General features: G+C 37.6%; 1 protein-coding gene across 1 annotated transcript; it reads left to right on the forward strand.

Moving 5' to 3' along the window:
* Nucleotides 1-10,575: 10,575 nt before the first annotated feature.
* Nucleotides 10,576-22,882, forward strand: Smp_175650 (putative e3 ubiquitin-protein ligase nedd-4; the record flags this gene model as incomplete). The annotated part of the gene is made up of 10 exons (XM_018798566.1): nucleotides 10,576-10,712; nucleotides 10,745-10,824; nucleotides 10,861-10,987; nucleotides 11,022-11,075; nucleotides 11,110-11,222; nucleotides 12,632-12,740; nucleotides 15,194-15,531; nucleotides 18,531-18,633; nucleotides 20,891-20,975; nucleotides 22,434-22,882. Exons 1-10 carry the CDS (start codon nucleotides 10,638-10,640, stop codon nucleotides 22,880-22,882), a joined length of 1,533 nt encoding a protein of 510 aa, XP_018653495.1. The 5' UTR covers nucleotides 10,576-10,637.
* Nucleotides 22,883-26,715: the final 3,833 nt, after the last annotated feature.

Below are 26,715 nucleotides of genomic sequence, written 5' to 3' on the forward strand. Positions count from 1 at the left end.
ATGGTCTCTCAGCTGATCCAACTTTCTTTTGAAGGAGTCGACGGATGGATCCTTAACCACGTGCTGAGGTAATGAATTGCACTCGTTGATGATTCTATGGGAAAGTCGGTAGTCAGCTAACAAGTAATTCGTTCTGGGCGTGTGAACTTTTTTGGAGTGTCCTCGTAAATTTTCTGTTTTGGAAGTCAAGAAAAATGGGGGCATATCAGGTGCAAATTTATCTATAAGCAATTTTAAAACTGTAATCAAGTCGCCTCTGATTCTTCGATATGACAGCGGGAATAGGTTTAGCTTGGTCAGTCTAGTACCATACGGGAGCTTCGCTATTCCGGGAATCGGCCTAGTTGCTGTTCTCTGAACCCTTTCCAAGACTTCACTATTTTTTTAGGCAGGGGGTAGCTGCTTGTATGCAGTACTCAAGTTTAGGATGTACGAACACTGTATACAAAGTCAGAAACGTTTTAGCGTCAAGATGCCTAAAAGCCCTGCGTATGGACCATAAAGTTCTAAAACGTTTGACGGCTATTGCACGGCAGTATGCAGTAGTCTTTAAGTCTTGACTAACGATGACGCCTAAGTCATTGTGTGCCTGGATAATAGGTAACTCAGTGTTATTCATCGTGTATGTATCTGTACCCTGGTGACCAATATGCATCACAATACACTTGGAAGTATTTATCGGCAGTTGCCAGGTTTGGGACCATTCAGATAATCTCTCCAGGTCATTTCGGAGTTCTAAGCTATCGCCCTTGCTTTGTATCGCTCTCCATATCTTGACATCATCAGCATACAGCAAGACCGATGACGATAGTAGACGAGGGAGGTCATTTACGTACAGGAGGAATAACACTGGCCCCAAAACTGTACCCTGGGGGACTCCACTAAGCACAGTTTCCTAGCTAGACAACTTGGAGTTCACCCGTACTCTTTGTTGACGCCCAACTAGGAAGTCTTTTATCCACATCAATAGATTGCCTCCAATCCCGACATTCCTTGGCTTATATAGCAGTCGGTTGTGCGGAACTTTGTCGAAAGCTTTGCTGAAATCGATATAGGCTACGTCTGTAGGTAACTTCTGGTCCTTAAGAGCGCACCAACTTTCACGAGCGACTAATAAGTTTGTGGGACAAGAGTAATTTGTTCTAAAACCATGCTGCTTTTCCGAAAGGATCCGGTTTTCATCGAGATACTTAAACAGCTCCTTCCGAATAATCTTTTCTAAGATTTTAAAAACCACACTAATTAGACTAATGGGTCTTTAATTCCCAGGCTTATGTTTTGTACCTGTTTTGAAGACAGGACTTACTGTGGAGTTATTCCAGTCTTTTGGTAGACAACCCTGGGTTACGGATAGGTCAAAACATATACCTAAAGGGTCCACAACAAAGTTAGCTAATTCCTTTAGTAACCTAGGATGAAGTTCATCGGGTCCCGTGGGTTTGCCTATGTCAAGCCTAATTAACAGACCATAGACATCGAGTTTTTAATGGTCACGCTGTCCAGTGTTTGTGTGGGGGGATTTTTATGGACTAGTGAGAAGGGTGTTTCTATGGTGTATACATCGCTAAAGTATTTAGAGAATACTTGAGCTTTGCCAAAGTCGTCCTCCACTAGCGATGAGGCAGTACTGTCTCTCCATAGTAAAGGGACATTTCTTCTTTTTGTCCTTTGGTTCATATATGGATAAAAGCGTTTAGGGCATTCTATGGATTCCTTAACGATTTTCTCTTCGTACAGCTTTCTGGCCTTACGGAGGGTCGAGGCACAGGTATTTCGAGCCTTTTGATTCTGAGATTTTGCCTCATCGGTCCCCAGTAACCTAAATCTATCCCACATCTTCCCTCTTTTACGGAGAAGGATGCGAACCTCCCTACTGAACCATGGTGGGGAGTTTCTCGGTCCCCTAGGTGTAGTCCAAGGGTTGTGAGGGGCGGTAACTTTTAAGTATAAATACGTTCCAAGCCGTTTCAATTGAGGACTCTGGGTCTACTGTCCAATCTACTGATGATGCTGAGCGCATGGTGTCTTGTGTGTTTGTTTTCCGAACGTTATGTCTAGATTGATCTGAGGCGTGCTTGTGATCAACAGTTATATGGAAGTCAAAGCTTAAAACTACATGATCACTTTTGCCTAGGGGTGGCATGTACTCCAGGTTTGCAACGTCATCCTCATAGTGAGTCAATATAAGATCTAGTAAGGATGATGCAGAGCTTGAGTCGTACCTAGTTGCTTATTTCATATGTTGCACTAGGGCACACGTGATAACCACATCAACTAGTTCCTGTTCGAAGGAATTATCTGACGATTCGGTTCGCAGATTTCTCCAGTCCACCATGGGTGCATTAAAGTCCCCTGGGATTAGACATCGACCACTTCGTGACCAGGTGTTGAGTCTGCTTAGCAGGACCTCATTTACCTCACAGATTGGACTGCGATAGATCAAACCAAGCAGCAGCTCTTGTCCCTTGCATTTCAAGCGGCCACTAAATAATTCATACGTCCCACTCTCATGGGGTACACTGTCGATACTGGCGAATGGAATAGCATTCCTAATGAATAGAGCTACTCCCCCTATTTACGCTTTTGTATTCTATCGGCCGTTACTAATGTAAAACCCTCGAAATCAAGTTCCCTACTATCTATAGACGGCGTCAGACAAGATTCTGCCTTTGCACTCGTCGAACTGCATGCCGCTGTCAACGGGATATCGACAGCCTGGACGCTGGCAATTGCTTCTATTGCACTTTCCAGACCGAAATACAAAGTCACAACACTGACTAGTCATTGTGGACCTTTATCGAAGGTTTTTGGCACATTATACACGGGAAAATCATCAGGATCGTATGAACTACACCCTATATTGTTTCCGCATTGATTACGATACTCAGTATGTCACTTGGCAAAGATGAGTTACTTACTGACTAGGAGTATGCAGTCGTCACTTCAGTACACGAAACAGGATCAGGACAACCTCCATCAAACTACAAACCTTTCAGCTTCACCAGTGTTGTAGCTAAAATATTGCAAATAATAATCAAAAGGCCATACAGACATTCGTGGAAACCGAAAACTTGTTAAACAGCGGACAATATGGTTTCAGGAAAGGATTATTTTGCACAACATGAGAGCAGTGGATAGCCTCTCTAGATGACGGAAAATCAACGGATGTTGTCTATGTAAACTTCAACTAAACATTGGATAAGGTGTCGAAAAATAGACTACTCTGGTAGCTGTAAAATCTGGGAATTGTCGGACGTCTCCTAAGGTGGATCTGTGATTTCTTGATAGGTCGTAGACAGAAATAAAGAATAAGAATACGAAGATTATCAGAACTATGGGATATATATATATATTTCGAACAATCTGATCACACATATACTTGTTAAGAACATTAATATATAAAAAATAAAAGGTCAATTAGACTGGAAATGGGGGTGAGAATAGACAAGGATAATAATAATAAAAATAATGGGAAAACAATTTGACACCTGATCACTCTGGATAATAAGCATATATTACCAGGGTAGGTTTATGGAGAGAACAAACTGTTTTTGAATACACAAAGGGGTTTGAATTTTCGTATATTCGTGTATTCAAAAACAGTTTGTTCCCTGCTTAAACCTATTCAATTAAATTAAACACGATGTATATCTTCATATTCAATTTAATGTAAGTGACTGGAAGAAGCTTTGTACGCTGCACGGAAGAACTTAGCTTTGTTTATTAGAACCAACTTCGGTCTTTTGGTCTTCTGCATCCAAACCAAATATTAATATCAATGTAGTTATAGGAGGATCACAAATCATTAACGATGTGAGATAACATCATTGATAAGTATACTACAGAAACACCTAATTCTGTCTTTCTAGCTGGTTCCTACTGTATGGAGCTGAAACGTGGAGAACCACTACGACCATCATCAGGAAGGTACAAGTATTTATAAATAGTTGTCTACGCAAAATACTCAACATCCATTGGCCGGATACTATCAGCAACAGCGTTTTATGGGAGAGGACAAACCAGCTTCCAGCTGAAGAGGAAATTAGGAAAAGACGTTGGAAATGGATAGGACATACATTAAGGAAATCACCAACGTGCATCACGACTCAATCCCTAACTTGGAATCCGGAAGGGAAGCGGAAAAGAGGAAGGCCAAAGAACACACTACGTCGGGAAATAGAAGCAGATATGAAAAGGATGAATAACAACTGGAAAGAACTGGAGAGGAAGGCTCAGGACAGAGTTGGATGGAGAATGCTGGTGAGCGGCCTATGCTCCTCGACGAGGGGTAACAGGCGTAAGTAAGTAAGCTGGTTCCCACAACCTCAACTACTTCACTTTACCTGGAAAAACGGAGAGCAGGTGTGAACTACAAGTTAGGGCTTTCGTTCAAGGCTGGTCCACGTTCAGAAAAATGAGCGTCTACAGAATCTGTATATTGCCAGCAACCACGATATCTGTGATTACGTTTTTTTTAACTTGTGCAACGAAAGGCTGTACACTTTTCAGAGGCGCATCTGAATGGATTATGCGATTGATAGCCATAGTGATGTATTGAAACAAACAAAACTAGGTAACTTGTTGAAATATCTGGATGGTAGGAACAGGTAACCCAGATGTTCAAACAGGCCACCGAGAGCCTAGAATTGTTTGTTGTATTCTCGTTCACTACATCTACAGCTATGTTAATAAGTAGCGATTTCAGTGTGCTGTCCGTTTGTTGTGATTCTCCACGTTGTCCTTTTCCCGTTGAAAATTTCTTTGAAGTAAAAGAAACAAACAATGGGATACGGATAGTCAGTAAGCACGCCAGGAAATCTAGCCTATAAGACTTATGTAGTGCCCCAAAGTACACTGAAAACACTAGTTTTGAATTTCCAGGCGGCGATAACGGAGCTTTATCCTGTCAACTTATCGCGCGGTAATACTCTTGCCTTCTACTGGAACTTTCCAAACACCGACTGGTCCTACTCCGAAATTCTACTATATGATCTTAGTTTGAATGGGCTCTTTGCTCCAGAAGCGTTAACATTGCATCATATTTTACTTATTGTCAGTACTTTATCACTCCATTTAAAAAAGCCATATGCTCCCAATTGTGATTATATCCCCGTCAAATACAGATCTAAACTGAGGATGTTGCAAAAAAGGTTCTTTGATCGATGCAAATTTTCAGCTATTCTCAACATCTGGTTAGTATTTTAGCAATAATAAAGGCTTTCGACAAACAAAGGAATCGGAAGCTGAACGACGGCTTTTCAATTTACAAAATGAAAATGATTTTCAGCAGTTACTCTGAAAAGAAAATTGGTGCTCAGTGTAATGTTCCTATTGTCTTGAGGGTCAATGACAGACTTGTTAATGATTCAACAAAACTATGCGAGTTGCTCAACCACACATTTTCCCATACATCCACGATATGCAATCGAGATGAATGTATAACCAGCAGATTCAACACACATGCATTGGCAGGCCTGGAACTCAAGTCGAATATTGTGGGTCGTAATCAAGTCATTTGAACTTTCTTTTGGGAGCGGTTATTATGGAATACCAGCTAACTTAATTAAACATGGTGGTCTTGATATTCCTGTCTTTCTTACTAAAATATTCAATTGGTCCTTTAGTTCAGTCACTTTCACTTGGCAATGGAAAACTACATACATCATCATTTTTGTGCTGGATTAACTATTCTACTAAGACAACCTTTAACATGCTAACTCGGACTTTTACATGAAAACTGTGTGGCAAGCATCGGATGATGAAAAAAAACAGACTGTAAAGGATATGGTTGTTATTTTACTCAACACTCTACTCTCTACATGCACTCTCTGTTCTTCCTCATCCCAACCTTGACTTCCCTCCTTCATTGGAACCTACTCCACCTTGATAAATGTCACAACTCATTGTTCTTTATTACTGCATTCTCTCCTCTGGAGCCCCTAATCACTGTTCACTCTTGCAACATGAGCTAGTATCAATTTAATCTAATAATTTATCATACCTCCATCTGTTCCACTAATAAATGTTAAGCATTGGTTACCGTTTATATTCAAATGCCTTGCTGCTCCTCGGTTTCTTTTTCTTTTTTTCCCTTCTCTTCAGAATCTTGCTCTGAGGGTGGAGCTATGTAACTTCTGACATCTGGAACAAGCTCGACGAACGCGTTTTCCCTAGGTCATAGTTCGAACCAGGCGCTCCACAAGCCTACTTTATAACAACTATAAACTTAAAAAGCTGCATTACATAAATACTTAGCACGACCGAAACCCTAATACACTTTTTGTCGAGATTGGATCTGGTATGTACCGTGGACGCCATGCCCCTTTGGAAACTATTCTTATGAAAACACATTATATCTGAACGAATGAACTGCTATCAACTTTTATAGATTATAATTACTAAACAACCCTGCTTGGGATGCATACTGTGAACCAGTATATGTTGTAAATTGTAGATCATGCCTGTAAAAATGGCGTGTACCTGCTATTGCAGAAATATATTATTATTATTATCCTTTAAAAAAGGGATTTGGACTAGTCTTAAACAATTGTCGCCCAACTAACTACAGGTCCATTTTGCCTAAAACTGTGGAGAAGATCATTCAGAAGGTAGTCGGCAGTCATTTAGAAAAATACCAATTGATTTTATCTTCACAACATGAATTTATCTTCAAAAAGTCATGCGTAACCTGTCACCTAGAATCCATTAATGATACAATAAACAATAGGGATAAAGGGATACTATTAGTCACTCTATACCTTACTGAAGCCCTTGATAAAGCACAACAGTCATCACTACTCACTAAATTAAATACATTTAGTATGACAGGTAAATTACATAAGTGGATCTTATCCCCCTTAATGGATTGAACCCGAGTAGCGGAAATTAGGACAACACCTCTCTCACCATCGGGACATTACCAGTGGTATCCTCCAGGTCACATTCCTCAGACCCCTATTGTCTATTATGTATTTTAGTGACATGTCCAATCGCTTCACACTTAGCGAAACCATTTTATTTCCTGAAGAAGTTAAGAAGGTATTTGAATCCCACCCAAGTCCCATTCCGAACATCAGCCATATAATACAGAAAGGTCTGGATAAAATCTTAAACTGGTGTTATGTCTGGTTTCCCCCTCCTAATATTCAAAATCCGGATACACGTATTTTGGTACATTTAACCCACAGTTATGCATGTATCTCAGCAGGTTGTTATTTGGACAATTAAGTAGAATGTGCGATTTAATAGTGACGTATTCCAAGGGTCTTTCATTCACCGAACAAGCTACATCTTAAGTCTCTGAAGCCCGTAGACTTACTGGGTTTATCAATTGCAATGCCCATTTACAGGAATCCAAAATTACTCTTTACAAGGTATGTGTTCGACTCCTACTGGAATACTCCCCAATCATGTCCAGTTGCATGCGTTTCCCAAACAGACAGAAAATTGAGGAAGTAAAACGCCATTTTGCGAGGCTCGTCACACCAGACCTACCATATGAAGATAGATGTGAAGCACGGAAACTGGATACCTTGTGGTTAAGACGAGTTAAATTTAACGTTACCTTTTCAAAATGCTGTAAAGTAAAACTACAGTAAATTATGGTACGTCAAAACTTGATAAAATACAGTAATTATTACTTTAGCTTCAGTTTTTTGTTCTGGAGATATCGAGAACATCATGAGAATCAAAACCAGCTTTATTTGTCACACTATCGGTGCCTCTAGAATAAGTTACCATTAAAAATCTGGTCAAGTCAAATACTACCAATCGTAATGCTGAGTCCCTTGTCACTTATTACTCATCAGTTTTCAGTTTTTACTACATGTTTCCATCCGACATTTAGTTTTATATCCTTACCCATTGCCTTAAGCGTATTCGATTCCCCAAGACTTCTACCTAATAGTTTGTTTTCGCTCATTTGTTTCGTTTTGAACCCATTCTCTAGCCTTTACTACTACGCAATGCTGTTTCAATGTTCTACCATTGGCATAACAGCTTTAACCATCCGACTGGCCTGTACGAGGTAAGTGTAGAATTAGTGTTTACCGATAGAATGTGGAGCACAGAGCTTTCGGGTAAGATAGTTGTAGTCTATCATCTTAAAAGAGCCAAACATAAAAATATGAGGGAGGGTGGAATGACTAACTACCAAACATTGATAGTGGGAGAGATTATTTCAATCCCTAATGCATATGGGACAGAACAATGATTGGTGTTAAGGCGGCCATTAAGTGATAGTGAGGTTGGTCTCCCATATTCTCTGCCTCTTAGCATCGCATATTTTATCTTATGTTCGTTTCGTTTCTTTACCAAGCCGTCCCGTTGAATGCGCTTGAGCACAAACCTAAAGGATCTCATTCCATAATGACAATAAAGAGAGCACTGAATACATAAAAGGTATGGTGATACAAGAATTTCAACACTTCACGTTTCCGTTAATTTTTCGGAATCAACAGACCTTTATCCCACTTTTCAATCTTTACTGCATTTACTGAGGACTGTTTCCTCATTATAATTATTCACACATCGCATTTAGTTTCTATGGTTTATATGAGGTTTCTTCATTGATTGACTTGAATCCCACCTGCTAATAGACATACATTAAACCCCCTATTTCAAAAATCTCAGGTTTTTCCAACCACCTTTTTTTTTGCTAGTTCTGCTGCTTTTTCATTTCCACTTTTTCAGTACCACGAATATAACACGCAAGGGTGAGATTAGGAGATGTGTTTTCTCCAAGGTTATGGAATGAACAATATACCGTTTCTGAACAGGTTATAGCAATTATGAAGTCATAGCACTGTACTAAAACACAAAGCCATTCATTAACTTGTCGGTATATGTGGATGAATATTCTGTTGTACCTTTTCAGTGACTACGTTTATTTAATAACCTTATAAACCCATGTTTTAAATTAATATTCCAGTGAAAATGACGTTTCCCTAATATACTGGGGATATTTCATTATTAATATTTTTATGTCCGCAAATGTACTACCCTGTTTCCACGACCAGTGTGTTTTATAACTTGTCAACTGAGCAACTCATCACAGTAGATCCTATAACATTTATAACATTTTTTATCTTGACTGTAGACTGGCATGCCTCGTGTAATATATTGTTAATCGGGAATATCATTATTACTATCGTTATTATTACATAAAAGGTATTACTAAGTGGATGTTACAAGAGTAGAAATTATTGTATGGGAAAGACTGTTGTAAAATAATGAAATTAATCATGATTCTTGACAAAATAACCATCAGTAAACCTGGCATAGAGGTTGTTGGTCATGTAACAATATCACCTTTATATCCACATGAGAATCGGAAAACCCTGTGTTGGAACAAGATAGGGCCAATTAGTGTAAAAGTAGAAATAGAAGAGGGTGACAGTAAGTTATAAACTTATAGAAATCACGTATCTGCCTATCGATGACCCACAGTACGAAAACTGTGTAGCTGTAAATAATTCCCCAAAATCAATAGCTCATTAAGTGTTCGACATTGGATGCTGACCACATTGTTTTAAGTGGACTTGCTTAACTGAAGTCTTTCGGTCATGCATCCGTACCAGATCACGTTACGACCCAGCGTGGGACAAAGCTCCTACGTTCACTAGCCAGGTCAGAGCAAACGCTTCTCGATATATTGATAACGCATCAAATATATCTTTCCAATCTCTTTGCATCTGACTTCTGATTTTAACCGATTGGGGGACGATTCGAATATAGGTGTTACTGGTTTATAGTTGTGAAACTACGATGCCAGTCATATCTTCAACTGATGCAGAAGCCGGATACGATGTTTTTGAAAAACAGGTGAACAAACACTGAAGTGAAAGCAATGTGTAACATACCAAACGATCAGAATATATATCCGTACAGAGACATCAAAATTTACTATGATTGAAAATATTCAAATTGATTTACTAACTGAGGATTTTCGAAATATGTTATTTAGAGCAGGTAGAACTAGATAAACACAACTAGACGTATTGTATCGGGGATTCGTAATAAGTGCTCAACCAGGGGATTCATCGGTCATTATAAATTCACAAAATTCAAACAAGGTTATTTGTTAGATATCGTGAAAATATATCTGAACTGTTTGAGTGCGTTCATTTTATCCAGACTTGACTGGAGATAATGCTGTACATAATAATGTGCAACTGAAATAAAAATGGAATGATAAATATGCATACTTTGAGATCGTTCAAAATAAGGGGGTTTTCAACCATACTGGATTTTATATTGTAGATGCCTTAGCGATAAATGGTGTTACCTGAAGCAACTGGAATGTTTGGAAGCTATTGACTTGTGAAGTACAATTTTGTGGTGTGTGAGCGATTCTACTTGTAGGTAAACTTTGTAAAAAATCAGTCAAAGATGTAGATAAGTATATATACCAAGTAGAACTTGATCTGGTGAGAATGCCATTGGATATACACACACTATATACAAAACTAAGCAGTTGAATAATGAAAATGTAGTGATTTATGCGGATATTTGCGAAAGGGAATCATTATTTGTACCAGATCTCAAATTGGATCTATATTGTAAAATTGAACTATTGAAAGCTATGAGCTCCTGTTTTGGTTCTAGTGGTCACTTGACTATATTTTCCTAAATGTTTCATGGTTCTGAACGTACCTTCGAAATCAGTTGGTGTGAGAAAGCATTTAGAAGTCTACGGTTTGCCACTGTCATTAGTAGGTTTTCATGACGCAACTGAATTTTTCAGTGCAATACGGAAACGCGTTTACTTAGGGTTCGTGTTATTCGGGCCTTGGATCTTATGAAAAAGGATATATTCGGAGCAAGGTATGCTGTAGTTTGCTCACCTATTTCGATTTTTAGCGACCCATATTGCAAGCTATGTATATATAAAACTCAGCGGTCGACTCTTCCCTTGTGTTCACCGGTACCAACGAAAACTGTTAAGAGATCTCTCAACCCGATTTGGAACGAGGAATTCATTTTCAGGGTAAATTAAGCCGATTCAAATTTGTAAATTTCAGGTTAATCCGTCAGAAAATCGTTTGGTTTTTGAGCTTTACGACGAAAATAGAATAGTAAGTTAGTACATTTAATTAGCTACCTCCACAGACGAGGGATGATTTTTTGGGTGTCGTCACTGTATTTCTGCCATATCTGGAGATTGGCACGGAGGGCTCTAATTGTCGGTTGATGGCGAAGAGCTTTTTACTGCGCCCTAGAAGGTATTGTCATTTTTAGTTTATTTATTGTGACGCATGTATGATATTGGCGTAGATTTTGATCCCTAAACGTTTTAGGGGACGTTTTTCATCTAATCATGACACAACTGTTTTAAAAATGTAGTTTCCGTATTTGGAGGTTACAAATATGAAATGTCGGTAATTCAGTGTTTCTTCGTAGTAATCATCTGGGAAAATTTCGTCCCGGTTTTGAAGTGAGAATTCTACAAAGCGAATCTTTATTATTCTGATGTCGATATATCTTTCAACATTTAATCGGTGCATATTTCATCTCGTTCAAGGAGTAATTTTAACTACATACATGTGGTAACATATTGTAGATGGTGCTCTCTCTCCACAAGTAATCTTTTCGGTCATCATGAAATGTAATTCACAGTCAAATCTAAGATTTAAAGGGAAGCAAGTTCACTCGTGCCTCTAATTGGTCTACAGTCATTTATGTTTGATTATACTGCTTTCGTACTTCAAGATACCTAGGAGTGGATGAGTGATATGTAGAGTTTTAGGGAACTGATCACTGTAGCAAGTATAAAAAATAGGGTTTTTAATAATTTGTTGACATATATTGCTTTCATCTGCATTGTACTATCCCATGTTCCTGAGCTGAATTGTAAGCCACATAGAAAAGAGTACCAGTCAGTTTAACCACTGCTCATTAGGCTGTTCACTACTTGGCAGTAGCTCGAAAGTATGACTCGTTTTAAGTTCATCATAGATTCATAGATTCTAGCAATCACTATGCTGTAAAATCAAGCAGAAACGTTTACAAAGGCTTAAAAGTGCATCAATGTCAAGTCGTTACTTAGACAAACCATATTTTACTTACTTCTCGGAGGGGATTGTTTTGGACCAATTCATTATTTGGCTGATTTTAGGCTGTTCTAAGGAATCACTTGTTATTATGATGGATACGGACATGCAGAAAGTTCTGACTTTACATTGCCATGGATATCTTTCCTATATATAACCATATTCGATGTATTTGTACAGTAGATTTTCAGTCTTATCATGTACGATATTGGAAATAACGTTGGGATCAGACTTATTATCATTGATTCATTGGTTTTTAAATCTAGTTACTGTTTCGCTTAGATAATTTTAATTCTATTGGTCATCGTTCACATTTATTCCTGCCGTGAAATGTACCAGGTTACATTAAAAACTTTAAATATGATCAGTTCATGTTTTCTAGAGTACAAATTTTAATCGTTGAAGTGGGAATAGTGAATTGTTAACATCAAAAATTCAGTTATCCAGTTGTTGCTTTAAGAGATAGCCTAGTAAACATTAGCTTCCTGCAACTTTTTTCAGAGACTTATCGTTCTAAGACCATTATTTATTTTTCTCTTTCGCTCAAAATATATCTTGTGTTGTCTTTTCATGGTTCTTAGTTCTCGCTCCCGTGTTCGTGGTAACCTCCACTTGTATTTGGCTTACTTGCCAAGTCATTTAAATCCCCAAATTACAAGTCTTCGTCAGCTTCCTCCTCTTGTTGAATTGGTAAGTCGTTTATAGATTTTAACAAACTTATGGGTACGCAGTAATTTTAGCTTTTCATGAGTTCAGCAATATCGTCTCTTATCACTTGTTGCACTTTGTATTGACTTGAATCCGTTTTTTATTTTGATATTATTTTCGTTTAATTGTTAATGTATTTTATTAAATTTGTATGTGCCTAGTGATATTGTTACTACTTCTACCGCTCTGTCCTTTGTCCTGATAATGTTATTTCCCTGTGTTGACGTATTGCATAGACTTGAATGGATGTACGTGTCAAGTTTTTCGTTTCATATGACTGACTGTTACTAAGTACAGAATTTATAATAATCAGAGTTAGTTGCTTTCAGGCATAAAGTTTTTAATTTAGTTCACATTCCATCTACTTTATACCAAACATTTGAGTTTATCTCATACTGATAATGTAGTTCATGAAATTATGCATAGGTCTTTATGTAATTATTAAGTCTTAGTTACTAGTCTTTTCAAGTAATTTTGATTAACATTTAGTTAAAGTTTAGTTAGGCTACTGATATTCCATTTTTAGTGCTTTTTATGTTATCTTTTGTACTTCTATTATCAAAAATCCTTCACTATTCATCTTTTTAATTCCACCTCTGTGTGAGCTTTTGAGCTAACTTGCGTCAGTAGTAGGTCGTACGTTTGTTGTGACTTGCTGACTCCTGAATATTTGACTCAACTAACTGTCGAGAGAATTTCTTTCGTCTGATGGTCTTACGGTTGACATTAAGTAGTCCAACGAAATTCAGTTGTGAAGATTTCTATTTCATGCAATGTAAGTGGTCATATATTGATCTACAATAAGACGGAAATAAACATTTATCTAAGAAAAATATGATGGTACTAATTCGTTTCTCTATACAGTTATGTAGCTCCATGTCGTATCGTTTACCAGTAGCTTTGTTGTACTTTCTATTTAATTATATTTTTTATGTGATTATTCAACCTAAAGTATTTTCAATTTGTCCCCATATGTTTAGCTGTGTGCTTCTAAAAAAATAATTAACTCATTCAGCAGGTACTTAGGTACGAAACACATTCAAAGTGCTAATGATACTATTCGGTTGCCGAAACCGAAGTGAAGCAGAGTTGGAACTTGAGATTTACTGGTTGGAAAGTCAAACACTAACCACTAAGCCACCTCATCAGTAATGTTAGGTGGCCCATAGATAATCACTCATTACTGAACGAATATCAGAGTATTACTCAAATAGTCGCTGATTTATCGTGTGCTAAAATAATACATCCTAATATACGTACGGTGATAATAGTTAAGAGTTCTTGCACCAACTGAAAACCCTAAACAAAATCTTTGTTGATATGTTAATTAGTTAAAGCTTTGGATTTACATTTTGTTTTCGTTTCAAACTGAAGAACAATGTAAAAGTATAAGGCAGTAGATAACTGTGTCTTGTTATCTTTGTATCTCTTGGAAGTGCAAAACTTCGGATCTATACATAATCAAACTTATGACTTGCAGGTATCTTGGAGAAAATATTTTTCCATCGAAATCATCTACCAGACAAAGGTTTATACTCTTGGTTTTAAGCCATACTGTTGTCTAAACACTAGTGATACTACTTGGATATTCAAGCAGATTTAGATGACATGGTGTTCAAAACTGTGACTTATTAATGACTAAGTTCGAGTGCTTTAGTGGCCTAGCCATTGATCTTGTGAGATAGATCTCAACTGCGTACTTCCCTGATACCATAGAATACTTTCTCATTTCGATGTGAGGAAGTTCATCCACTATTGAGTACTAAATATTCATTTATCAGATAAACTCTGTGGTTGTGTTGTAAATGTTTTTACATTAATTCAATAAATCAGACCTGTATTTTTCTCTATCCTATAGTTTAAAATGCTTTTCTTAGCATTCACAAAAGTTATCGAATTTACTCATTCTTCATTAGTACTGTAAAATCTTTTACTGAATCTATTTTATTTCATGGCTGGTTTAATGAGCAAAGATTAAGCCCAACAGTCAAGTCTTAGTCTATTGGATAACTGGTGACCTACAAAGCTTATCTTCTTCAGTCACATATAGCATCTAGTCATGTTATTTTTCTGCTAATAATTTGTATATAAGCATATTACTTCATTATACGAAAAAGGAATTCTGACCAGTAGTCTTGTCTTTGATATTAATTCATTCGAGTGTTTGAGTCAGTATTGCGATCTTGTGACCAGCTATCACTGGGCTACATCGTATCATTGCATTCATCTATCAATCAACATTCATTTTATCAATTATAAACCTCGTTTACTTATCAAAGCCTCCTTCATAATAACTTGTTATTTTGAAGACAATAACATCCTCTCTAAAATGAAATTTTCACATCCTACTTCTCTTTTCAACTGTTTAGAAATTAACTCATTTTTAATTAAAACCCATAATTAAATGTTTACCCAACTTTTATCTTTGTTTATAGTCATCTGAACAGCAACGTAATAGTGAAGGCCAGTTATCCTCAACACCTGTATCTTCTTCACATCGTCCTAGTTTACCAACACAATCATCTAGTCCTGTTATTGCTGAATTATCTAACACTATAGACGATGATACTGATAACCGTGTACACCTTAGTAGAAATACTTCAATAGAATCAGATACTGTCAGTGTTACTGAGACTGTTGTTGGGCCAATGCTTTCTACGTCACTTGATGAAAATTCACTTCCACCAGGTTGGGATGAACGAGTTGATCAAAATGGGCGGACATATTATATGGATCATGTTAACAAGCGTACACAATGGGACAGACCTTCTTTGTAAGTAATCTACTTTTGTTTACTTTTTCTATCTAACTAATTATTAGTTATTTTTGCACTAACTTGATTTAATTTTAATTTATAAGGATATTAAACATTGAGAAATGAAAAGCTTTCATGTAATGAGCTTATTTACCAGATACAAATTCGTGTACGTGACTTGAGGCCACGCTTTAATTGTAAGAGCTAGTGATGCTAACTGGTTGCCAATAGGAGAGTAGATAGAGCAGAGTTCGAACCTGTAACTGTAAGTTAAAAGTCTTAATCACTGAATTATCGTTGCAGACTTTATATAATTCCTTTTTCTGTAGTTATGTCTTATCGATTTAGCCTGTTCAGGTGAAAGATATTTAGTCTGCATATTCATACATCGGCACACTTTCTTACTTATTTAATTACTTACGCCTATTACTCCCAATGGAGCATAGGCCGCCGACCAGCATTCTCCAATCCACTCTGTCCTGGGCCTTCTTTTCTATTTCTATCCAGTTTTTGTTCATTCTTTTCATGTCTGTCTTCACTTCTCTGTGTAATGTGTTCTTTGGTCTCCCTCTTCTCCTTTGGCCTTCAGGATTCCATGTGAGGGCTTGTCTTGTGACACAATTGGGTGATTTCCTCAAAGTGTGCCCTATCCACTTCCAGCGTCTCTTCCTGATTTCTTCTTCCGCTGGAATCTGGTTTATTCTCTCCCACGGTAGGTTGTTGCTGATAGTGTCTGGCCATCGGATCCGAAGTATCTTGCTTAGACAACTGTTAATATACACTTGTATCTTCTGGATAATGGCTTTTATAGTTCTCCACACACTCCTCACACTTTCTGTATAACACATATTGAGTTCAGTATCGTTTCATATGTTTTTACTTTGAAACTGCAATAGATATTATTAATTTTATTATTTTCTCACATTAACTTGATGTTGGACAACATATTCGTCTCAAACCACTATGGATCAAGCAATGAACTATATGTGACCGAATAATATTCTTTTTAATCAATTCTCTCCAGGTTCTACAATTATATATCCAAGTTAATAATCTAAAAAGACTTGTCAGGTTTAAGATAAAAGACCATTGTTTAAGTAGTCATAACATACGAATTTAGGATTGTCAAATAAAGTATCAAATGGTTTATGTTAGGATCATTAATATAAGATATTGAGATGGAATAAGTTTATATGTTGAATGAAATTGTAAGATAAATATGGTTAACATGAGATGAGAGTGATAATAATCCTGGGACCACCGAGTAAGTAATGCAGTCGTTAGGAAACGGGTACTAGGTAAGGATGGCAAATCGATTGATGAAGTAGTGAAACTTGATCATTTGAGATGGCTAGGACACGTATTACGTATGCCCAACCACCGACTGCCCCGACGTGTAATGTTTTATGGTGTAGGAGTAGGTTAGAAGAAAGCTAGGGGCGGCCAGACCAAAACGTGACACAAATCCATGAACTCACTGACAAGTGGATTGAGCCATGCTGGTAGGTGTAGACTACCTGGTTGGGATTTACGAGATGATAGCAATCAGTGGTTAGAGAGCTTGAATAACATGGCTGAAAATCGTTTGCAATGGTGAAGGTGCATCCACTCTTTGTGATCTACCAAATTCTAATCTTCTGAATTCTTCATGTGCCTATCTTTTTTCTCTTTCCAAATCTTATTTCACTGTATTATACTCCTTGAATAACATCTTCAAAGCCTAATCTTTCGGATTACTGCTTATACTCTTACTACTTGTACCACTATGGGATTTGAGTCGACAACTGCATCTATGTGCTAATGTGGTATGGCAACTCGAACTGATGTACGTACGTACGAAGTTCTAAGTTGTGACTAACTGACTGATAAGGTCCTACCATGCCAGACAGGTAAAGTAAATAGAGATGAATGCTGAATACATTTTTCACATCTAAATTTAAGCTATAAAAATGGAAATAAATCAAATTATGTCAATATATCATAAAAAACTAATTATTAACTAATGGAGACCAGAAATTGACCAAGATTAAAGAAGGATTAGTTAAATATATATATATATGTCGTCTGAACACCAAGTTTCGACTTTGTGATTCGAATACCTATGACTTCAGTTGTTTGAAGGAATCATAATCTGACAGATTTAAATTTCAATAATAGTTTATGGACTATTGTAAATTACATTTTTTTTGTATTTTATAATTATATTTGTTGTTTGTCCTTGAAAAAAAAATTAAAAAAAACACGAAGTTCAGCGAAGGGATCTCTTTTCAACGTCTATCAGTCAGTCAGTCAGCTACAACGTAGGAACAGACACACGCATCGGTCCAAGTTGCCATACTTCATTAGTCGAGTGTTGTATAAACTATGAATTTATTTATTTAAACACATAAATATTGGTACAAGGAAGCACCAGATAGATATGAGCCGCACAAATCTCATTCGATTTGTGTGAGGGATGGGATACTGCCCAGCGCCCGAACTGAAGCAGGTGGTTTACTTAGGGGGCCACATCCGGAGCCCTTGATATAAAGATCTGATCCACAAGGCAGTGGAGAATCGTAAAGAGATGCAGTCCCATGGTAGCCGGTCACCAACGATTGATACATACGCCATTTGTTCCTTTAGGATACTGGAGCCAGCCCATGTGTACCATTGGTTTGGAATGAGGGTTTTCCAACTCCCCTAGGTGGACTTTCCGTGTCCACCAACCCGGTTAGAGTCCCGGGCATTCGCTTTTCTTCTTCTCAATTTCGTAACCAACACCCCCGCCACGAGAAGGCAGTGAGTAGGACTTCCCTGGTAGAGGCTATATACACGTGGCCATGTGAGAGCATTTGGAGAGGTAGAGTGGACTCTCCCCACTCTCGGCCGTACCAGGGCATTTGGGAGCATAAATTATGAATAATATAGTCGAAATGACTGATTGATTAATTGATGTTTATTTTAAGTTTGATTAATATTTTTCTAAACAATTTCATTGTTTTCACAATTGGTTATATATTTATTATGTAATATAGTCAATTACCACATGGATGGGAGCAACGAACTGATGCAAATGGTCGTGTTTATTATGTTGATCATCAAAATCATAGAACTACTTGGTATCATCCTTTATCTGAGGTAATAATTTTCATGTTATATATTTGTGTTTGTGTACATGTTATATCTTGTGGCCGAGTGTATGCCTTGTTGATGTATGAAGTGATAAGACCGCCAATCAGGGAGCAGCGAATTATCGATTGGAACAGTGACACACGAAAACCGTTCGAGCAGTCCAGAGTGCTAAGCGGTCCTGTGATCTGCCTAGCCCAGCCAGTTAAGTCCAAAACACCAATAACAGCCTCTGTGGTATGAATCCTAGTATTGCAAACATACTGAGTTTATATACCAAACAGACAGACTACATCGTAACAATAAAATAGAAAATAACATTTGTACAAGAGTTAGCCAAATGTGGCTGTGAATAGGGGGAGCAGTAATTAATAGACTGAGTATAATTCAAGAATGGTAAATCATACAGTAATAGTCCAAGGGTCGAAATAAAGCTCACAATGAAAGGAACATGAATATGAGTAGTTTAATTATTTAGCAAATATACGACAATAATTGTATTGCATAATATGGGTCCATAAATGGATCCCAAAGTTACCATTCACTATTGTCATCGGGATATAACAGTACAATTAAAATTGTTCATTATCATGATTTCAATATTGAATACTTTACTGATTTTCTTTTGTTGCGGTCCAAAAATAGTAGCTAGTTACAATAATCTGAATTATCGGAAGTTGATCTTTTTCTTCTTTTGACTTAGATTACGCAGATCACTCGTTTTTCTTCACTTAAGTGCAAAATGTCTCTTCAGAATTGGTCTCCCTCAACTAATGATAAGAAGTGAAGTAGTTGAGCATGTATAACACGTCACTTATCTTAGAAGTTTCATAAGCTTTAGTGGGTGGGTTTCTGACAAAATCTTGGCACAAATTCAGAAGGTCCTGTTGATATTTTCTAATTTGCTTAACGACAGGACATCCGTCTGCTAATTAGAAGACGAGTTCACTGTGCAACAGATCTCTTTGTCCGACTTTGTGTCTGTAAGAAGTAACCTTTGCAAACGGGATATTCTTAGGTTACTAGTACTCAATCATACACATCTTTGGACCGTTACTTGTGTATTTTGACACATTCGAGTAAGAGATTCATAGGTTAGACTCAGATTACTAGTTAGACATGGCGAATCGTTTGATGAGGTAGTGACGATGGCCGGAGTAGGACTAAATTAGAAGAAAGCTAGGAGCAGCTAAACCAAGACATGGTATCAGTCTATGAAAACAATAACCATTAGACTGAGTTATATGAGTAGGTGCAGACCACCTGTTTGGAGTCCGTTTGGTTATCGCAACCAATACCAACAAAGACGGTTGTTTGTTGACTTATGGTTTAAATTCATATTATCTGGTTAAATACTTCTAGCTGAGTAAAATATCAAACATGATTAACCATAATATGTGTATTATCAGACTGCATTCTCAGCTTTACTAAAAGCATTTTAGTGCCCCTTTTTAAATATAGAAATTCGATGTTTCTTATTTGACACCTATGATTTGTTGAACGTACTAAGTCTTTGAGAGTGTTTTACAGATATCATGTTTTTCTACTCAGAAACTAATGAATAATTTATTGATGTCCGGTGGTTATATTCACATCAGAGTTTGTTTGTATGTATATGTTTCTAGTATGAGCAAGAGTAGTATTGTCAGTAGAATGCGTCATTTCATTTATTTGTGTGTGGGCTGTGATACTGCCCGGGTGCCCAAACCGAAGCAGGTGGTTTTCTTAAGGGGTTACATCCGGAGCCTTTGACCTAAAGATCTGATCCACAAGGCAGTGGAGCATCGTAAGGAGATGCAGTCCCATGGTAGCCGGTGACCAACAATTGGTTCATACGCCATTTGTCCCCTCAGGATACTGAAGCCAGCCCATGTGTACCATTGGTTTGGAATCAGGGTTTTCCAAGTCCCCTAGGTGGACTCACCATGTCCACCGACCCGGTTAAAGCGCCAGACATTCGCTTTTCGTCCTCTCAATTCCGTAAACAACAGTAGTGTCACGAGAAGGCAGTGAGTAGGACTTCCCTGGCAGAGACTACGTATGCGTGGCTATGTGAGAGCATTTGGAGAGGTAGAGTGGACTCTCCCCACTCTCGGCCGTACTAACAACTAGTTATCCGTTTTCGAGAATAAGTTATCAGCTTTAAATAATAGCTATTTGTGAGGCTGATTTGTATTTATCAAACATTCATAAGCATGCGTACACATCTGATTTTATTCTGTTTTTTACCCTCTTTGAATTTTTTTTTACTTACTACGTATAAAAGGGATCTCGATCGCAGACATCACCTCAACACTCTACTGTTGCTAGTCCAGTTACATTCAACGATGCTATCGAACCATCAAGTGAGGGTAGGTATAGTAATAACAATAATAATAATATTGCTCATTATCGCTATTATTCTGACCTTTTTTAAACCAATAAATGTGTTGAGGAGAAGAAAGGATGCATGAATTTTGAAGCGATCACGTATAAATTTATGTTTAAAATCAGTTAGTCAGTCATGTGCAACGTGGCAGCTAACATATGCTCATCGGTTCAAGTTACCAAACCAAATTAGCACAACAAGGTAAAATTATTTCAAGACAAATTCCAGAGTGTTGATTTTCACCCTGAGACTAGATCCCAGTACCTTCTGCTTTAAACGCCAACGCTTTATTCACTCAGCTGCTAAGTCCAATTAACGTGTTAAGCATTTAAAGCGAAAGGCACTGGGACCGAGTCTCGGACCAAACATTAGCACGCAGTTGCAGGTACATGAAGTCGACAGTTCTGAAATAGGACGAAGTGCGTGTCCTGGATTTTACCGGCAGCCACTATCCAACTCTGTCTAAAAAACCTATAAAATTTGTTTCTGCTAGCTTGTGTACGGATGTGTTCATGTCGTCAGGCACAACATTCTTCTACTTGGTATTGTTTTGCAAAGTGGATTTTCGTGTTTGGTGTAGAAACGACGAACAAATTCTGATGTATATAGTTAATTTATATTCCCAGACTGAATAGATGACTGACAGACGATCTTAGATTTAACTTTCTTTCTGCATATAGTTTAACACTCGTTGACAAAGTGTATCATTTAATCAGTTTTGAACAAGAGAATGAAGTGAGCAATGTACACTACTCTGTCAAGTACCAAACAAGCAATCAAGTATAGAATCTCCAACTGAGATTGTTAAGACACGGATTACATATGCCCATGAACTGACTACCTTGACGAGCGATGACGGTTGGTGTAAAACTAGACTGAAAGAAAGCTAGGAGCGGCTAAACCAAGACATACTGTCAGTCTGTGAAAAAATTGACCATCAGACTGAGTTATATGAGTAGGTGCAGGCTACCTGTTTAGAGTCCGTTTAGCTGTAGTAACCAGCGGTTAGAGACTTTGGTCGAGATTGCTCAGAATTGTTTGCAACGGTACAGGTTTATTCCCTTTTTGTTTTTCTTTAAGTCGTAAGTTTCTAAATTCCTTATAAACCCTTTTTTATTATTTCAATAACTTATATTTTCTCGAATTGTATCTTCAATGTATCTCTACTACTCTGTGATTTGGCTTAACAATTTCATCTCTCTGTACTAATGGTGTATGGGAATTCGAACCGATGTACATGCTTACCAAGTTCTACGTTGCATCTGACTGACTGACGCCATGAAAGGGTGTTTCATATGAATCCAATGGGTATAATCAAATACCTTTTATTAAACAGATCAAAATGATTATCATCGTATATAGCGTGGTATTGTCTTTTTTCTTTCGCAAATTGATCATCGCGTTTATCATTTTTCTCTCATTTTTGGCAATAATTCCGTAGAAGGAGAACTGGGGATGGTTAATGGTGAAGGTGATGAAACAGAAAGTAACTTTCACGTTGAATTTGATCCACCGATTTGTCCAGCTGATGAAAATCAAGAAAATCAGTCACCTGATGAACAACCTTTATTAAATGAAAGAATCGATAATTCTGGATCTCAATTATCTAATGGCGTTGCCGTTAGCGGCGGTAGTGATGGTAGATCCACACGTTCTAATCCTCGTCATACACGACGTAGCCTAACGATATCAGAGAGATTACGTGCAAAAGGTAGTAGTGGTATTACGTCAGCGTTGGCGGGGGTGACAACTCGTTCAAACAATAATGGTCAAAATGGTATCGATGATGTACGTGCTGCTCAAACAATGTATTTACGACGTAGGCAAGTTAGCTTTGAAGATACTTTATCTCATCTTCCAGTCAGTTTAGATACCGTAAGTCATTTATAATTATGACAAAAACGTTTATGGAGTTTTCTTAAAGATGTAACTTGTTTTATCAAATGCAAGTTTTTGGGATTCGTTCTTGAGACTTTTTTAGTGAGACTATGATTTATGGATAACCTTTGAACGATGCTTAAGTGACCTTGAAGATGCCTATCTACTTACTAGGGTTAAAAGGGGGTTATAAATCAGTGTAAGAAATTAGGATTAGGATTTACATTTGGACATCAGAGTTAGGAATTGGAGTTAGGATTTTCATCAGGAATTGACATCAGCTATAATGCCAAAGTGCTATTTAGCCATACAGATGAATGAACAACGCTCCAAAATCCAAGACCTGCTATCTTAAATCTGATTGGTTTGTCCACAAATTATAGTCTCGCCATCGAACCAGTTTTTAAGCCACATTAATTAGTTATACTATATTAAAAATCCTGACACAAAGACCACAATAATAAAATGCCCCACACAAAATGGAGTCATAATATATAGTTAAAAGAAATTTAAAATGGAATGTTTGCTTCGGTGAGCGGAAATATTATTCGTTACAAGTTATAATAGTCTTCATTTGTTGAAATTGTTGAGTTTTATTGAGGTCACAAACGTTGTGAACCTGGAGACACTTGATCATCTACGGTTCAAAAGTCAGTCAGCTACAACGTAGGATCAGGCACACATATGCATCGGTCCAAGTTGCCATACCTCGTCAGCACAACAAGATCAACACCGGATTCATAGAAATAGTTAATTTAGTGGTGGTAGTATATAAAAGATAGGTTGTATATAAGGATATAGTATAGGAAGGAAGACTACGGTTCAAAAACTGGCATTCGAACCCAAGATGTGCAGTCTCGTGTGCGAACGCTTAACCACTAGATCACTGAACCGGCATCCAGCAAAACTCAACAGCCCTGTACTAATAATTATCATGTACTCATTAGTGACTAGCTTCGAAATTTTCCGGAGTCCTAGTGGAAAAAAGCCGTGACCAATGGAGTTCAACAGTCTCAGGTATAGTCAAAATTCCTATTGAAGATAATGAAAGATGGTTGCACAATATCATGGATTGATCTAAGTTAGACTTGTACACCGGTCCAGTGGTCTAGAGGTTAAGCGTTCTCATACGAGACCAAATGTCTTGTGTCCAATTTCTGGTTGAGGGATCACGGGTGTGCAGTACTGAAGAATTTTATATTAGGACAAAACGATGGTCCAGTGCTTCCAGGTTTTCTTACTTAGGTTGGTTTATAATTTCAATAAAATCATAGGTCACTTAGTAATACAACGAAGATAAATTTGTTTCAGTTAATGAAGTTCATCTTACCTTACATAATACATTATACGATGGATAGTAAGCAGTAGAGGTATTCAGGGTATTCACCTGATTTTATTTAAAACTTGTTAAATAATGAGATCTATCACCTGTTTCACAGTGTTCATATACCACCCCCCTAGACTTAAAATCTAATACATATAGTACTTCAAACATCACCAACACGTTATTTATTAGTTTCCCGAGTCAAAGTAGTTCCCGCTTCTTGGCTTCCTTTCTTTGAAGATCCATCGTTTGGGGATCATTGTTGAAGAATACTGTTCCTATTAAAATAAAAATGATCGTTCGTTATTAGCAATTACCGTAGTCTAAAACGAACCAGATCACAAGATATACAACGATCTTTGTACTTGTATTTATTTATTTAATATACATAAATACTCAATTACAACTGGGCACCAAAATAAATGCTCACTACACACATAAGGAAATATGATTTTTGAATACATGGAGATAGACGTATAATAAAGAAAAACAGATCGATGAGTAAAGATAAGTAAACCCTCACTGCTTTCTCTTGGCGAGGGTGTTGTTTACGAAATTGAGAGGACGAAAAGCGAGTGTCCGGCGCTTTAACTGGGTTGGTGGACACCGAAAGTCCACCTAGGGGAGTTGGAAAACCCTCATTCCAAACCAATGGTACACATGGGCTGGCTCCAGTATCCTAAAGGAACAAATGGCGTATGTATCAATCGTTGGTGACCGGCTACCATGAGACTGCATCTCTTTACGATTCTCCACTGCCTTGTGGATCAGATCTTTCGGTCAAAGGCTCCGGGTGTGGTCCTCTAAGAAAAAGACCTGCTTCAGTTCGGGCGCTGGGCAGTATCCCATCCCTCACACAAATCGAATGAGATTTGTGCGGCTCATATCTATCTGGTGCTTCCTTGTACCAATATTTATGTGTTTAAATAAATAAATAAATAAATAAAATGAGATTAATATGCAATTAAAGTAGTTCAGTAGAGTGAGTTCCTTTTCATGTTTATGTGATATGTAAAAGAAAGCTACAACACGATCGCCTTTTGCTTTTGTTCTGGCCCATGTCTGATAACGACTTAAACCGTCATATTCCACTCTCTCTAGGATCCCAGCTAAGGAATCATGATGAAATGACAATTGTCAATCCTATACGGCTTTCTTTAATACCATGGTGCCATATCATAAACTGACCACCTCTCCGTTTTTCTCATCCCCGTCCCAAGATCAATAATCAATCCAAGATTTAGCATTTGTTAAGATGACATTTGTAAAGAGAATCACTCATTATTTCCTTCTTTCTCGTGGGGGGATTGTCAATCTTAGTTAAAATGTGACATTTCTATTTTATTCATTCTATCAATAAGTTACAAACTAATGATAAGTGTATCTTTTCATTTGTTTCCAATTTAAATACTGCATATGATATAAATTTTGACCGACAATTTATAACACCATGTGTGCAAAGCGATAATTTTGCTAATTGTGTACATAACCCCCCTTACACACATACACACAACAGATCAATCACATGATTGTAAATCTATTGTATCATTCGCATCTCGTTCTTCCAATATCGATCAAAATCTATCAATTGCATGAGGTCATCAAGCTATTATATTATTATTTATTTATTTAAACACATAAATATTGGTACAAGGAAGCACTAGATACATATGCGCCACACAAATCTCTTTTGATTTGTGTGAGGGCTGTGATACTCCCCGAGTGCCCAAACTGAAGCAGGTGGCCTTCTTAGAGGGCCACACCCGGAGCCTTTGACCTAAAGGTCTGATCCATAAGGCAGTGTAGCATCGTGAGATGCAGTCTCATGGTAGCTGGTGACCAACGGTTGATTCATACGCCATTTGTTCCCTCAGGATACTGGAGCCAGTCCATGTGCACCATTGGTTTGGAATTGTGGTTTTCCAACTCCCCTAGGTGGATTCGCCGTGTCCACCAACCCGGTTAAAGCGCCAGACATTCGCTTTTCGTCCTCTTAATTTCGTAAACAACACCGCTGACACGAAAAGGCAGTGAGTAGGACTTCCCTGGTAGAGGCTATATACATGTGGCTATATGAGAGCATTTCGAGATGAAGGGTGGCCTCTCCCCACTCTCTGCCGTACCCGTAACTGTATACATATTATTTCATCCTACTACAAATATCGAAGTAGATGAGGAGGGGCTCGGATTTGCAACCTAATTAGCAGCATTGGAAATAGATTACGTTAGCTATCAAAAGCCATTGTCACAGATCCTCCTCATTAGAAGTTTAAGATTTGTATTACTTTACTGTCCTCAGTAACCAATGTCATTTGCAGTTTTTAGCGCTGATCTAATCTGATTGGTTGAGTTTTTCGATGTGGTAGATACGTGTCACTTTACAAAACCAATTGTCTCCTTTTGTACATACTTATCTACTTGTGTAACTTAGTGGTGCCCCCTTGTACCAATGCTTATGTGTTCAAATAATAAAATAAAGTAATCAATTTAATGAATCTCATATTCTTTATACAACCATTTT

This window comes from Schistosoma mansoni, chromosome 7, assembly GCF_000237925.1.
Source record: "Schistosoma mansoni strain Puerto Rico chromosome 7, complete genome".
Taxonomy (NCBI): domain Eukaryota; kingdom Metazoa; phylum Platyhelminthes; class Trematoda; order Strigeidida; family Schistosomatidae; genus Schistosoma; species Schistosoma mansoni.